At 39.8% G+C, this 13,629-nt stretch overlaps 1 protein-coding gene across 6 annotated transcripts in view; it reads left to right on the forward strand.

The window, feature by feature from the left end:
* Window positions 1-2,610, forward strand: part of MME (membrane metalloendopeptidase) — a 91,425-nt gene extending 88,815 nt beyond the window's left edge. For all 6 annotated transcript variants that reach the window (XM_007471995.1, XM_007471994.1, XM_007471996.1 and 3 more), the window contains exon 23: window positions 1,070-2,610. In XM_007471995.1, the coding sequence (XP_007472057.1) occupies window positions 1,070-1,169 (100 nt within the window). In that variant the 3' untranslated portion in view covers window positions 1,170-2,610. The remainder of the gene's footprint in view (window positions 1-1,069) is intronic.
* The last annotated feature ends 11,019 nt before the right edge of the window (window positions 2,611-13,629 follow it).

Here is a 13,629-nt window from a genome sequence, read left to right on the forward strand (position 1 = left end):
AGGACGTATACATGTCCACACATCTACCATGTAGGGAGATCTCAGGAAGCCCAAGGTGGCTGAGATGGGATGGTCCCAGTGGGAAGAGAAGGGAAGGAGCTGGTTCAGGGTTGATGGGAAAACATCACCTCTGCATCACTGTACTGACCTGTCTGTCCCTCAAATGCTGCTTGGTGCCAGCAATGGGCTGGACAGTGTTGTTTTTGCCTACTGGGGTTAGAGTTAAGAGGAAATTGACATGTTGCCAACCCTTTCAGGCTGAATCCACTTTCTGATATCTATGGGGTTCTTTTGGGAAAAAAGAAAATAATTGTTATCTTCCCTATTAAATCAAATATCTATTTAAAGTCTATTATATTGAAAGTTATTGTGTGAGGCCTTTCAGGATACAGTAAGAAATCATAATTTTATTCTTTAACCAAATTCTTCTTAAAATAACTGCAATTCCAAATATGAATTATTCACTTTTCTTACAAACACATATAGAGTGTTTATAAATTGACTCCCCATACCAAGCCTAAGATGCAGGTAATATTATTATATGCATTTTACTGAAAAGGAAACTGAGGCACAGAGAAGCTAAATAAATACAACTCATAACCAGGATTCAAACCATGCCATCTGTCTTCAAAATCTGCTTTTATTTGCTACCTCTCCATTTAAATATTCTGTTAATGAAAAGGAATGGGCTCATTCTACCAGTTGTTTTTTTGTTTGTTTTCTTTTTTTTTTTTTTTGCGTGCCTCTCACTGTTGTGGCCTCTCCCGTTGCGGAGCACAGGCTCCGGACGCGCAGGCTCAGCGGCCATGGCTCACGGGCCCAGCCGCCCCGCGGCACGTGGGATCTTCCGGGACCGGGGCACGAACCCGCGTCCCCTGCATCGGCAGGCGGACTCTCAACCGCTGCGCCACTGGGGAAGCCCCTGTTTGTTTTCTTTTTAAATTTCCTTTTAAACTGAAAGTTCCAAACCCACACAGCTGGCCTACATAAAAAAAAAAATTCTGTAGAGCTCCTGCATGGTATGGACATGAGGATCAAACGCTGATGGTGACTTTTGTTTGTTTCACAGGATTATTGGGACTTTGCAGAACTCTCGTGAGTTTTCAGAAGCCTTTCATTGCCGCAAGAGCTCATACATGAACCCAGAAAAGAAATGCAGGGTTTGGTAATCTTCAGAAGCAGTGGTGCAATCCTTGGCTAGACTTGCCCACTTCACAGAAATGGGGAACTCTATCTGAGAGAAAAAGGACCAGAGAGGTCACTGATTACGTGGAGGTAGTTCACGGGGATGAGAGCAATAAAAATGAAGCTAGGTTACTCTGGAAAAATGTGGAGGGAGGAGAGGTCTAATGTCTATCAAATCAATCACTTCTCACTGTGTAAATAATGCTTAATCTCTAAAGAGAATATTGCCATCCATTGCCGTTTCTCATATGATCTGCCAGTTTGATGTTTTCTGTTGATGTAGACCGGCATTTCTAATCAAAGGGAGAAAGAAGAGGTGGAAGAATTCAGTTGGCACCAAAAGCACAGCAGTGACGTGAGAGTTAAAAACATGTTGCCAATGTACTTATTTTTACTTTTATTTGCAAAATTTATGCTCCTTCAAAACTCTTCCAAAGAATTCTTATACATATTGGGGCCTTGGGACTTAAAGTAGTTTTAATCTAATTTTGCCAATCATCAGTTACTCATTCTGAGAGCATTGTATTTTAAGCACTCTAGGGCAAAAATGAGTGTCTAAAACTGTTTTTTGTTGTACCTGCTTTGACTGATAATGAGATTCTTGAGGCTTCCTGCAATTTTCTAAGCAATGTATTGTTCTCTCTCTCTCAAAACTTGGTCTTTTTAAGAGATTTGTAGTAATGTGTAAATAATAATTTTTATATTTAATTATTAACTACACTTATGACTAAGTAATTGTTATTATAGGTAATCATTGAATATTGAAGCTTCAGACCAAGATAAATAGTTATGAACCAAGATCTGTAAAGTGATGTACAGATGAAGATTTGAGACTTTTTAAACTTATAAATCATATTGATGAAAAGATTTAAGCACAAACTTTGGGTTAAAAATTGCCATTGGACAGTGGTCTAAAGATACATAAGAGTTGTGGTTTACAAGCAGGATTTTCAAAATTAAATCTGTCCCTGAAGGTGACCATGATAAAAGGGCAAAACTGCATCTATGTAGCTCGGCATCTCCTTGTCTTTTCAGGTTTGTCATCTGATGGAAATATTTTGATAATAAATTGAAATTGTGAACCCATTACTCACTAAGCTTATTGTGCCAGCCATCTAGCTTTGGAAAGCACATTTCTGAATAGAAATGAGAGGCTTCTACACATCCAATGGACTTGCTTCTAAAATTCTAACTCACCTAGAGTTCTGGGAGGGGGAGGCCTAGTCCCTGATAGCAACTCAGCTCTTAAGGCTTTTATGTTCTGTTTTCCTGTCCTGTTTGCAAGTTTAGTTCATTTCATTACTTGATTAATATTTTACAAAAGGAGTCCAAAATCCTTATATTTCCTAAAAAAACATGAAAATGAAGGAACATCCAAAATATGAGTGTTGGTTTTCCTGCCTCTTGAAAAATGTCCATTTACATGTTTTTTAAAAATGTTAAGCCCTGGTCTGGGAAGATCCCACATGCCACGGAGCAGCTAAGCCCGTGCGCCACAACTACTGAAGCCTGTACGCCTAGAGCCCATGCTCTGCAACAAGAGAAGCCACCGCAGTGAGAAGCCCGCGCACCGCAACAGAGAATAGCCCCAACTTGCTGCAACTGGAGAAAGCCCGTGCACAGCAACAAAGACCCAACGCAGCCAAAAACAAAATAAATAAATTTATTTTAAAAAAAAAGAATGATAGAAACTATTTGACCAATATTTTCTTGTTTTCACCACCCCATTCTTGCAAAGATACCACAGAGTTCTGATCTGATTTGTTTTAAAAAGTTAAGAAAAAAAGGTGGCCAAATGCTATAGGGAATTGCAGGCATAATCAGATGACTTAGGCGGGAGCCAAAACTGTTTTTGTGCTGTGCCTGGACTGAGGGACTTGACTTTTGGTTGATCAGGTGAAGAGAGGTGCCACATGTGACTGGTGTCCAAGTGGCACATGTTTATTGCATTCTAATTTTTTCTTTAACAGTGTTGTCTTAATTTCAACTCCTTTTTTTTTTTTTTTTTGCATTTCCTCTAAAACAGTGAGAAACTCCACTAGCGTTTTCATCCTCATAGCCAAACTGCTTCTATTTTGTTTGACAAAGCAGATCCTCTAGGTTGTGCAAGTGAAGTCTGGCAGAAGAATGAGCATTGGCTCTTGCTGGAAACAAGGTTGAGCTCTCATCCTAGGCAGTGAAGAAAGACGAAGTTCAGCCATTGTGACTGATTTTTATACTTCTGGATTTCCTTTCTAGCCAAAACTAACAATTTTTTCAGGTCTATCAGGCATATTAACATCTGATTCCACTTCTGTAAGTACACTTGCTGTCATTTCTGACTTGATCATCTCAAATTATAATGCATCCTGAAAGTTTACTCTACATCCAGAAGACAAAAATGGGGTCAAGTACCTGGATTATCGATTACCTTGGTGTTAATCCTTCAACACACATGCTATCCAAGCTCTATGTTCCCTACAGTATGTCGTCAAAGACGTAATGGCAAGATGGTCACAGCAGCTTTATCCATGATATCAAAGAAAAAAACTAAACAGCAGAAAATGTTTAGATTTGTTCAAAGAAAATATGAAAAGGCCATAGTGCAGAGTATGCATAATAATTTCAGTCTTGTTAAAATACTGTTGCATAGGAAAAGAGTTGGAAGAATATATGCGAAAAAATAATAGGGAATATCTCTGATTGGTGATATTACAGGTGATTCTTATTTCCCTTTTTTCCTGAATTTTAAATATTTCTATAATGTGAAAACAGTACATTTTAAGAACCATTTTTAAAATGTCATTTGGAAGAAAAGAGGAAGTATGGGAGAAAAGATGGAAGGGAGGGAATGATGGAAAAGTTGACCAAAAAGAGAAATAGAGGGGCTTCCCTGGTGGCACAGTGGTTGAGAGTTCGCCTGCCAATGCACTGGACACGGGTTCGTGACCCGGTCTGGGAGGATCCCACATGCCGCGGAGCGGCTGGGCCCGTGAGCCATGGCCGCTGAGCCTGTGCGTCCGGAGCCTGTGCTCCGCGATGGGAGAGGCCACAACAGTGAGAGGCCTGCATACCGCAAAAAAAAAAAAAAAAAAAAAAGAGAGAGAAATAGAATTCCCCTGGGTTTAAGCTGTGTTGATTTATTTTAGAAGCTATTCACTTTGGTATCTCAGTCTACTTAGATTCAAGGAATTCAGGGCAGAGAATTTGGGTCAGAAGCTTCCCCCACCCCACAACAGACCAGATGTCAGATTTATGGGGTGGCTTTTATAAACACAGCTTAACGTAGGGCAAAGGGATTTGGCGGACTTCCCACTGACTACTCGAAGTGGTTCTGCGAGAACAGAGCATGTACTCTAGAGGGGTCTGTTTGGGTTCTTTTACCCCTGAAAATGCTAAAGGGATGAACTGATCCGGCCACACTCTTCCATTGGTCTCCCTCCATACAAAACCCTAGCATTTGCCAAACACTGACAAAAGTTAAGGATACAGTCTATGACTGTGAAACAGAAACCAGTAAATTATACAGTGATCAGACCTAAATGCTCCACCTGGTAGGCACCATGATTTACCTGGGGGTCAGATGCTAACGTTTAGAGGTGGATCAGGGAGGAGGGAGCAGGATACAGCTAATTCTAGGTGATTCACTGCTTATATTTGACTTTGGTTACAATCAAACTCATACTAGTTTAGCCAAAACCGGAGATTGTGTTGATCCCCATAACTGAATTTGGGGCAAGTAAGAGTAACGGGGCCTTCTTTCCATGTGGTCTACTTTATGATTGCCAGTCGACTTTCTCCAAAAGGAAGCCATGCTGGTCAACCATGACAGGGTCAAAGATTCTCTGCTTCCTTCCCAGGGGAAGCACAGCCTCTAACTGCAGTACCTTTGACAAATCCTGGAGAAAAACCAATTAGCCCATTTTGGAAACATGCCTACCCATGTGAGTAGGCCATGGGGAAGTGAGAAGGTTGTAGAAATTATGATCATTGATCCCCTACAGAGTAGGAGAAGAGCAGTTTCCCCAAAGAAGAAAAACACCACTCCTAGAAGAGAAAGGAAAAGACACAGATGTCCAATACACCAAATTATACTAGATATTTCTTAAACGCTTTGCAGAACATCTCAGTTTGGATTACGTTGTGCATATTAAATTTCAAATGTGGCAATTTTAATTTTGTTTGGTCAAAATGAAGATATCATGCATTTTACTTAGATTTAATTTTTAGGAAAAAAGTTTTTAATAAAAAAGGGTGGGAAGGAAGGAAATAATACATTTTATTTATTGTGAGTAAGGCATTTGTATAAAGTTTCCATTTAATGTAACTTTCCTGTGAGTTAATGTTAGTACTCCTATTTTACAGATGGTGAATTTGAGTTTCAGAGAGGTTAACTGATTTGCCCAGATTCACAAAGATAGTAAATGACAAGGGACCAAATCAAGGTATGTTGAAGTGCAAAATCTATATAAATTTACTATCAGAGTTTTCTATGTCACTAAAAAATGCATTTTAGCCTATCAGAGTCAACTCATTTGTAGCTAATAATTCCCAAAACATATCTTTTATAAGAAACAATATATTTTCTAATTTATTACTTTACATGAGCCTTTGTTATTTTTAAAAGGATGTTTAGTGTTTTAAACAATTATAGCAGTAAACACATTGAGCATCTGCTATGTTCAAGGTACTATATTAGAAGGAAAAATAAAAATAGCTAGAAAAGAAAAACAAGATAAACTGATATTTTTGGTTGGCACTACAACTGTCCACTATACCCATTCACTTACTCATTGACCAAATGTTCAGCACCTTTTATGTGTGATGCACTATATCACATATAAAAGAGTCCTTAGAAGATTATCTTCTACTGGGGTCATTAGAAGATAAAAATAAATGAAAACAGATGGACTTTTAATTTAATAGAGACATTAAAATGTACACAAACACATTATGCAGCTGAATGTGTGATGTGTCAAGAGATACAGAGAAAACACAATTTGAGAATTCAGGAGAATTTCCTAGTATGGCAAAGACATCCAATGGAAGTAACACGTTGCATTTGACAGTATGGATGGGGTTTTGAAAATTGAAGGAGATAAGGAAATATTGCTGTGTACGCCTCATATACAAAATTAGGCAACTAAAGAGCAAGAACCAAATTAGTCTAGGTAGAAATGCTAATTCTGGAAGGAGACAGCCAAGGGGAGTGTGCACTCTGAGATTGACACAGTTGTTCATTATTCACAGTTGGCTCTTGACATGTCTTATACCAAGAAAAGCTTTTTAAATTTTTTCAGGTATCTTATGCTGTTCTCAAAGTTTATGCATTATCATTTTACTTTGAAAGAAGTTCTGTGCATTTCTTGCATTTGCTAGAAGTTGGGTGATAGGATAACGTTTGTTTCTATTCTTGGGAATTTAGAATACTACTCTTATTCCAGTCCTATTGCTAAGTTACTGCATTGAGCAAATAACTAATTTCTCTGCATTTTCATTGTCTCAGAATTAAAATCAGAGTAAAGATCAAGCCCTTTTCCAAACCAGAAAGCAGGCAGGTGAAATGTTTTGCAAATCGAACCTTTTGGAGATGGCGAAAGATATCAGAGTGCAGAACTAGGGCACAGTGTCTTGGAAAAACTTGAATCCAGAGTGATCCATACAGACCCAGGGACACGCAGGGTCAAAGCAAAGACCAGCCAAATGGCTACATGGCAAGCATTTGACTCCTCTAAGCTTCAGTTTCCTCCTCTTCAGAATGGTCATAATCACTGTACCTCTCTGGAAAGGGTATTGTACCAGTTGCCAGCAAACTGTATTTTCAACCACATTGAAGTTTAATATCTTGATTAAGCCTGTAGGTCTTTAAAAACATGAGGACTTTTGGCTTAAAGACTAGAATTTTTTTTTTTCTTTTTGCCATATTGTCTGTTCTGTTGCTCTAGGTGAGTCGCTTACTCAATCCCTGTTGAATCATTTTGCTCACTAGACACTCTTGAAACAGAAAAGGCACAAAACGTGCAATCCTTTAAATAGCAGAGGATTTCTTCAAAAGTACAAAAAGCAAAAGCAGCACACTCAAAACAAAATTGAAGTTTTCAGCGAGATGACAATTTGGGGGAAAACAGTTTATGCAAGTTCCTTTACTTTGCTCAGAAAATGGCATTGGCCCAGAGGTCCTGGGAAAGCTATTTAACCCCTTTGAAACTTAGTTTGCTCAGAAGTTAAGTGTAAAAATGTAAATGTATTTTTGTCATGTGATTATGTAGTAGGTAGAATAATGCCCCCCTCCCCACTCAAAGATATCCATATCCTGATTCCCAGACCTGTGAATATGTTAGGGCACGAGGTAAAGGGGAATTAAAGCTTGCAGATGCAGTTAAGGTTGCTGATCAGCTGACCTTAAGGTGAGATTATCCCAGCTTATCCAGGTGGGTCCAGTGTAATCACAAGGGTTCTTAAAAGTGGAGAGGTAGAAGTCAGAGCCATGTGATGGGAGAAAACAACCAGCTGTGGCTGATTTTGAAGATGAAAGAAGCGGGTCACAATCCAAGGAGTACAGGCAGCCTCTAGAAGCTGGAAAAGGTGAGGGAGCAGTTTCTTCCCTAAAGGCTCCGAAAGGAACCAGCCCTGCCAAGACCTTTATTTTGGCCAAAGGAGACCACTGTCCGATTTCTGACCTACAGAACTGTAACGTAATGAATTTATGTTAAATCATTAACTTCATGGTAATTTGTTGCAGCAGCTATAGAAAATACATGGTATAAATAAATATTCACAGTATAATATTTCAGAATTATTTAAACTTTTTGAAAATTATGCCAAGCTTAGATATTATCTTCTAATGGTAAAATATATGCAACTATAAAAAGTTGGTCAAAAATATTTATTATTCTTCACTTATCTGTTATTAGATTGTGAAGTATATGGATACAACACCAGTTTGAGATAACTAGATATGAGTTACCAGTATTTTCAACTAATGTGAGTAGTCATAATTGATTCACTCATGCAAAGACTAAAACATTGGCCTTTATAAAATAAACATAAACCATCTTACAGAAGTTAGGTATTTGACACTTAACGAGCCTTGCCTATCACCCACCTTTCATCTCAGCATGCAAACTAATTAACCACAAAGAGGACCTTACTTGTATAAGCATTAATATGCCAGGAAAATATTTATAGCTTTATCCACTAAAGTAGCTAAAATATAAATTGTTTAGGCAAAGCTTTGAGAAAATAGAAACCCAGGACCATGGAAGTACTAACAAAGCAGCCTTAAGATTTTACTGTACTTGGCACGTTGCATTTCCCTGAAAGATTATTTATAGGTATTAATTTTACCTTAGGCAAGCTAATGAATTGCTATATTCTCAGGAACTTCTGTACTTCAGCCTCAGAAGTGTGTCATAAAAAAGATATGTTGCCCCAATGCTCAAATATTAAAGAAATAGTTACACTGGCAAGTGCTGTTGCCCTTGGTAGCAATACCAAGAACGTTCCTGGGGCTTCCCTGGTGGCGCAGTGGTTGAGAGTCCGCCTGCCGATGCAGGGGACGCGGGTTCGTGCCCCGGTCCGGGAGGATCCCATGTGCCGCGGAGCGGCTGGGCCCATGAGCCATGGCCACTGAGCCTGCGCGTCCCAAGCCTGTGCTCCGCAGCGGGAGAGGCCACGACAGTGAGAGGCCCGCGTACCGAAAAAACAAACAAACAAACAAAAAAAACAAAGAATGTTCCTAATTTTTTAATGTACAATACCTGTAAGTTTCATATTTATGTTACTTAGGGCTTCTTCAATATTTATTGAGTTCTGTAGATAGCAAAAATGAATGAACAAAGCCCAACCCATGATGTTCAGGAGTCAGCTCTTACTAGCTCATGAGAGCCCATTTTTAAATTTGCACGGATTTTGCAAGCCAGTTGATGTCATCTTGGTAGTTTGACATCAGCGAACACTACAAATCAGGGTTGTTTGGTTGGTTAGTTGGTTGGTTGGTTGGTTGGTTGATTGGTTGATTTTCCCAGAGAGCCAGCTATTCAAAATTTACCAACACACCACTGACCATGACCAATGGCGAATCACAACCTAGTAAGTAAAACCAGAGTGACCATCTAAAGGCCAATGCTATCTAGGGGACTTCTTACATGTCTTAGATATAGTAGATTTGTATAGTGGTAACTTTTTCCACAGATGGCTGTATTTTTTTTTATTCTAACATGTAACAACAATTTTCTAATAGATGAAAGTAAAGTATCTTGAGGAAGGGGTACTTTTTTCTAATTCACCCAGTGGCAATGTGCGGGCTAATGGTAATTTAAGGGAGTTAAGTCAGAATAACTATGGTTTAGGATTTAATCATGATACAAATGCTGAAGGAGTTCAAATGAGGAGACCACATCTATTTGCAAATATTTGCAAAGGCTTTAGGAAGATGCATCATTGAGCTAGGTTTTAAAGATGGAGAGACCTTCCTCAGGGAAAGTAGCAAGACAGGAATTCCAAGAGAATAGAACAACCTGGATCAAGGTTGGTAGTTGGGACAGTTCTTCAAAGAGCCAGTTGGGTTGTCTCAAACTAACAAGAAGAAAATTCGCTTCTCAAGGTAGTTTGTGGCCTAATTGTAGGAATCTAGAATTCCAAACAAAGAAGTTTAAATTTGGAAGTGCATTTGCATTTCTAACATGAAACAAGAGACCTAGTAAACAACATGAGAATTTACATCTGTTTTACTCACCATTGTACCTTCAGGGCTTGGTATGGCCCCCAGTTCATCACAGCACTCAAATTTTTTTCTGTTTGGGGACCATGAGCTGAGTTTATGCCATTGTCCTTAATCCTTCTACCACAAAACACACTTGTTAAAATACTTTTGATACATCCCAACTAATCCAATACTAAACCATTTCTTTTTTTTTTTGCGGTACACGGGCCTCTCACTGTTGTGGCCTCCCCTGTCGCGGAACACAGGCTCCGGATGCACAGGCTCAGCGGCCATGGCTCACGGGCCCAGCCGCTCCGCGGCATGTGGGATCTTCCCGGCCCGGGGCACGAACCCGTGTCCCCTGCATCGGCAGGCGGACTCTCAACCACTGCACCACCAGGGAAGCCCATACTAAACCATTTCTTAAGTCATTTTATAAAGTGACTTTTACATTCTTTCCTCTGGTAAGGTATTTTGCCAAATTAAAATTAAGAGGTTAAAGTTAAGATGCAAGACTAATGATAAGGAGACATAATTAGCATAGAAAATTGTGACAAAAGGCTAGAATAAGGGAGACTTGCTTAATAGTGTGGTCCTCATTCTGTCACTAGAGCCTTGAATCAGAGCCAGCAAAATGGTACTCAAAGAGTGGCCAAGACAACAAAAGAAACAATGGAATTCAATGAAATGGGAGGATACTTTAGTAAAGAAGATCATTTAATTTCAGCCTCGGGATCATTTGTTCCTCGAATAGAAAGTGTGCTAGGCTGGAGCCCTTCCCTCTTCTGCGAGTCCAAGCAAATCAGTAACAAAGGCCAAGGGTGGTAGGGTAGCAAGGTTTGGAGCCCTACCATATAAGGCCTCAAGCCCTAGATCAAATAGATCAAGAACATTAGCTGTGAGGTCCCTATTTATAAAACAGGGAGAGATGGTAGAGAAAATGTCACAGTAAGTGTCAATAAACGGTCTCCCTGTCTTCACTCCCATCCATCATGTAGGAACAAATTCCTGATCCCCTCAACTTCCTCTCAAATATTTCTGAGAGTCCTATAGGGACCTCACACATGTCCCATGTCAAACCAAGTTCAGTACTCTTGACCACTCAAGAATTCTCTCTGGCTCCACTTTTCTGCAAAGACTTCTGTTAATGCCGGTTCCTTATGCAGCAGCTATGCTTCTATGATCACAGAGGGGGCTACTGCTGCTAACACCCACAAAGGCACAGCCATGTCCCCAGTGATACAGCTCTCAGAGTGTTGAGCCAGACACTGAGGACATTGTCATCTGACTGAAGAGCTCTGTCTCTTGTTACTGCCAAAGACTCCAGCATGGAATCTTTCCATTGCATCAACTACCATGTTATTGACATCTTGTGTTCCCACATCCCACAAAGACTTTTATTTTTATTGGGGAGGAGGGAAAAAAAAAAATATATATATATATATATAATGATGCCATATAATATAGTTGCTATCTATATAGTATTTTGCCCTGTTATTGCAGACCCCTTGACTTAGGACTTAAAATTTGAACTCATGACAACATTCTGAGTGACAGACAATGCACAGTCTCCCTTCTTCCAAGCCAAACTTTTGAATCTCGACTCTCACTTCCCTGAGGATAAATTATTTCTATGAGGCTCTTCACTTCACTCTAAACAAACTCCTGTTGAGCTTTCCCCATCCTAGACAGGGCTAACACTCAGCTGGTAGGTGTCTATATGGGTGTGCCATCTGTTTACAGCTGGCACCCATCCTGATTGATTAGTAAGAAATATTTTAGCTAGTCTCCTGCTTCGAGAACTGCTTAAATCCGAGGGAAAATACAGTGGAGGCTCACAGAATGACACTTTTTTTTTTTTTTTTTGCGATATGTGGCCTTCTCACTGTTGTAGCCTCTCCCGTTGTGGAGCACAGGCTCCAGGCGCACAGGCTCAGCGGCCATGGCTCACGGACCCAGCCGCTCCGCGGCATGTGGGATCTTCCCGGACCGGGGCACGAACCCGTGTCCCCTGCATCGGCAGGCGGACTCTCAACCACTGCGCCACCAGGGAAGCCCAGAATGACACTTTTAACACTATCACAGGAAAGTATATTTTCCATGTCTTCATTCCTTAATAATGGGAAAAAAATATAAGATTGCTGTATGATAAAGGTATTGATTATTAATTTCAGGGAACGTCAATGCTTCTCATTTGTAAGGGTATTTACTATAGAACAGTACAAAATATGGCAAACAGATCCCTTCTGATACTGAAACATGGCCAAAGGTCCCAATGTGGTTAGGTAAAAACTGCTGTTTTCCCATGTCGCTTCTCCTCTTCTTCCTTTTTATAAAAGAATTTCTGAGTTTTGTCTGGGCACATGGCTATTCGGCTTGAGACATATTTTCCAGCCAGGGGTGGACATGTGACTATTTTTCAGCAAATAGAATGTGAACAGAAGCCATATATACAATTTCTGGGTCATGTAGTTTAGGAAGGAGATTGCTTGCACTCCATGGTGCAGACTCAGACATACAGATGTGATGCTGATGAGCTAGAATCCGCCTGGAATGGAAAAGTAACAAGATGGATAGAGCCTGGGCCCCTGGGCGACCTCACTCTGGGCCTATTCTGGACTATTTAATGTGAGAGAAATAAACTCCTAACTTGTTTGAATCAGAGCATTTGGGGGTGAAGAAGAGGACTCTGTTACAGCAGTTTAGTCTGTGTGCAAACAAATACAAGGAGTCATTATAAAGTCATCAGCCTCTGGAAGGAAGACACAAAGGTTTAAATATCTGTATTTGAATGACTAGAGAAACTATATCATACAACCTCAGGGACTGTGCAGTCTATTTGAGAATAATAGCTATTGAGGAAAAAAACTGTGGATTTAAACTTTAGATGTGCAATATTACATTACAAACTACACAATAGTCTGGAAATCTACATTTAATATGACAAAAGAGAATTATATTAGAGAAATTTTCTGGTGTCCTCTAAAGCCACCACTTCATATTAATTCCTAGGCCATCATAGTCAAATGAATACATAACTAAAATTTAAAAGACAGTTGGCTGTGTTTAGGTAATTAATACGAGCTACTGTAACAAACACTCCTCAACCTGGAGAGCACAATCACAGAACTTGTCCTTCACATGAAATCCACTGGAGCTGGGCAGTTTTACTGGGTGGCTCTTCTCTTACCCATGACTGTTACCTGGCTCCTTTTTGTATTTTTACCCACTGTCTTAGAATTCTTTGCTTCCCACCACATGGATGGGGGTTGGGGGATGGGGATGTAGAGAGAGGGCCTGAGCAGGATACACAGAATACACTATCACCCAGGCCTAGAAGTGAGAGCCAAAATTTTCACTCACATTTTATTGACCAGAACTAGTCAAATAGAAGACTGCGAAATATAGGGAGCTCATCAATATTCATGAGTATTTTCAGTCTCTTCCACAACAGCCATTTTGAAAGCAACAGCCCAAACATATTGGTTATAATCTGTTGTCCCCTTAAACACTTGATCCCCTCAACTCTGTGAAGTATACCCTGAAGTGTAGTCTATAACATATGTCAGAGTTAGGAAGGATTCAGAATAGCCCCCATTCTACAACATTGGTCCTAATTTTATGAGAGCTGAGAGATTAAAATTTATTTTCTCATTATTTCATTTGAAACCCTTGATGAAATGCTGAAATTATATCTTAACTTAGTTCCAACTCAGAATTTAATTGGCCTTTTCAAGTTATACCCATAAACTGTTGTGGGC

This window comes from Lipotes vexillifer, unplaced genomic scaffold, assembly GCF_000442215.2.
Source record: "Lipotes vexillifer unplaced genomic scaffold, Lipotes_vexillifer_v1.1 scaffold46, whole genome shotgun sequence".
In the NCBI taxonomy this organism is placed as follows: domain Eukaryota; kingdom Metazoa; phylum Chordata; class Mammalia; order Artiodactyla; family Lipotidae; genus Lipotes; species Lipotes vexillifer.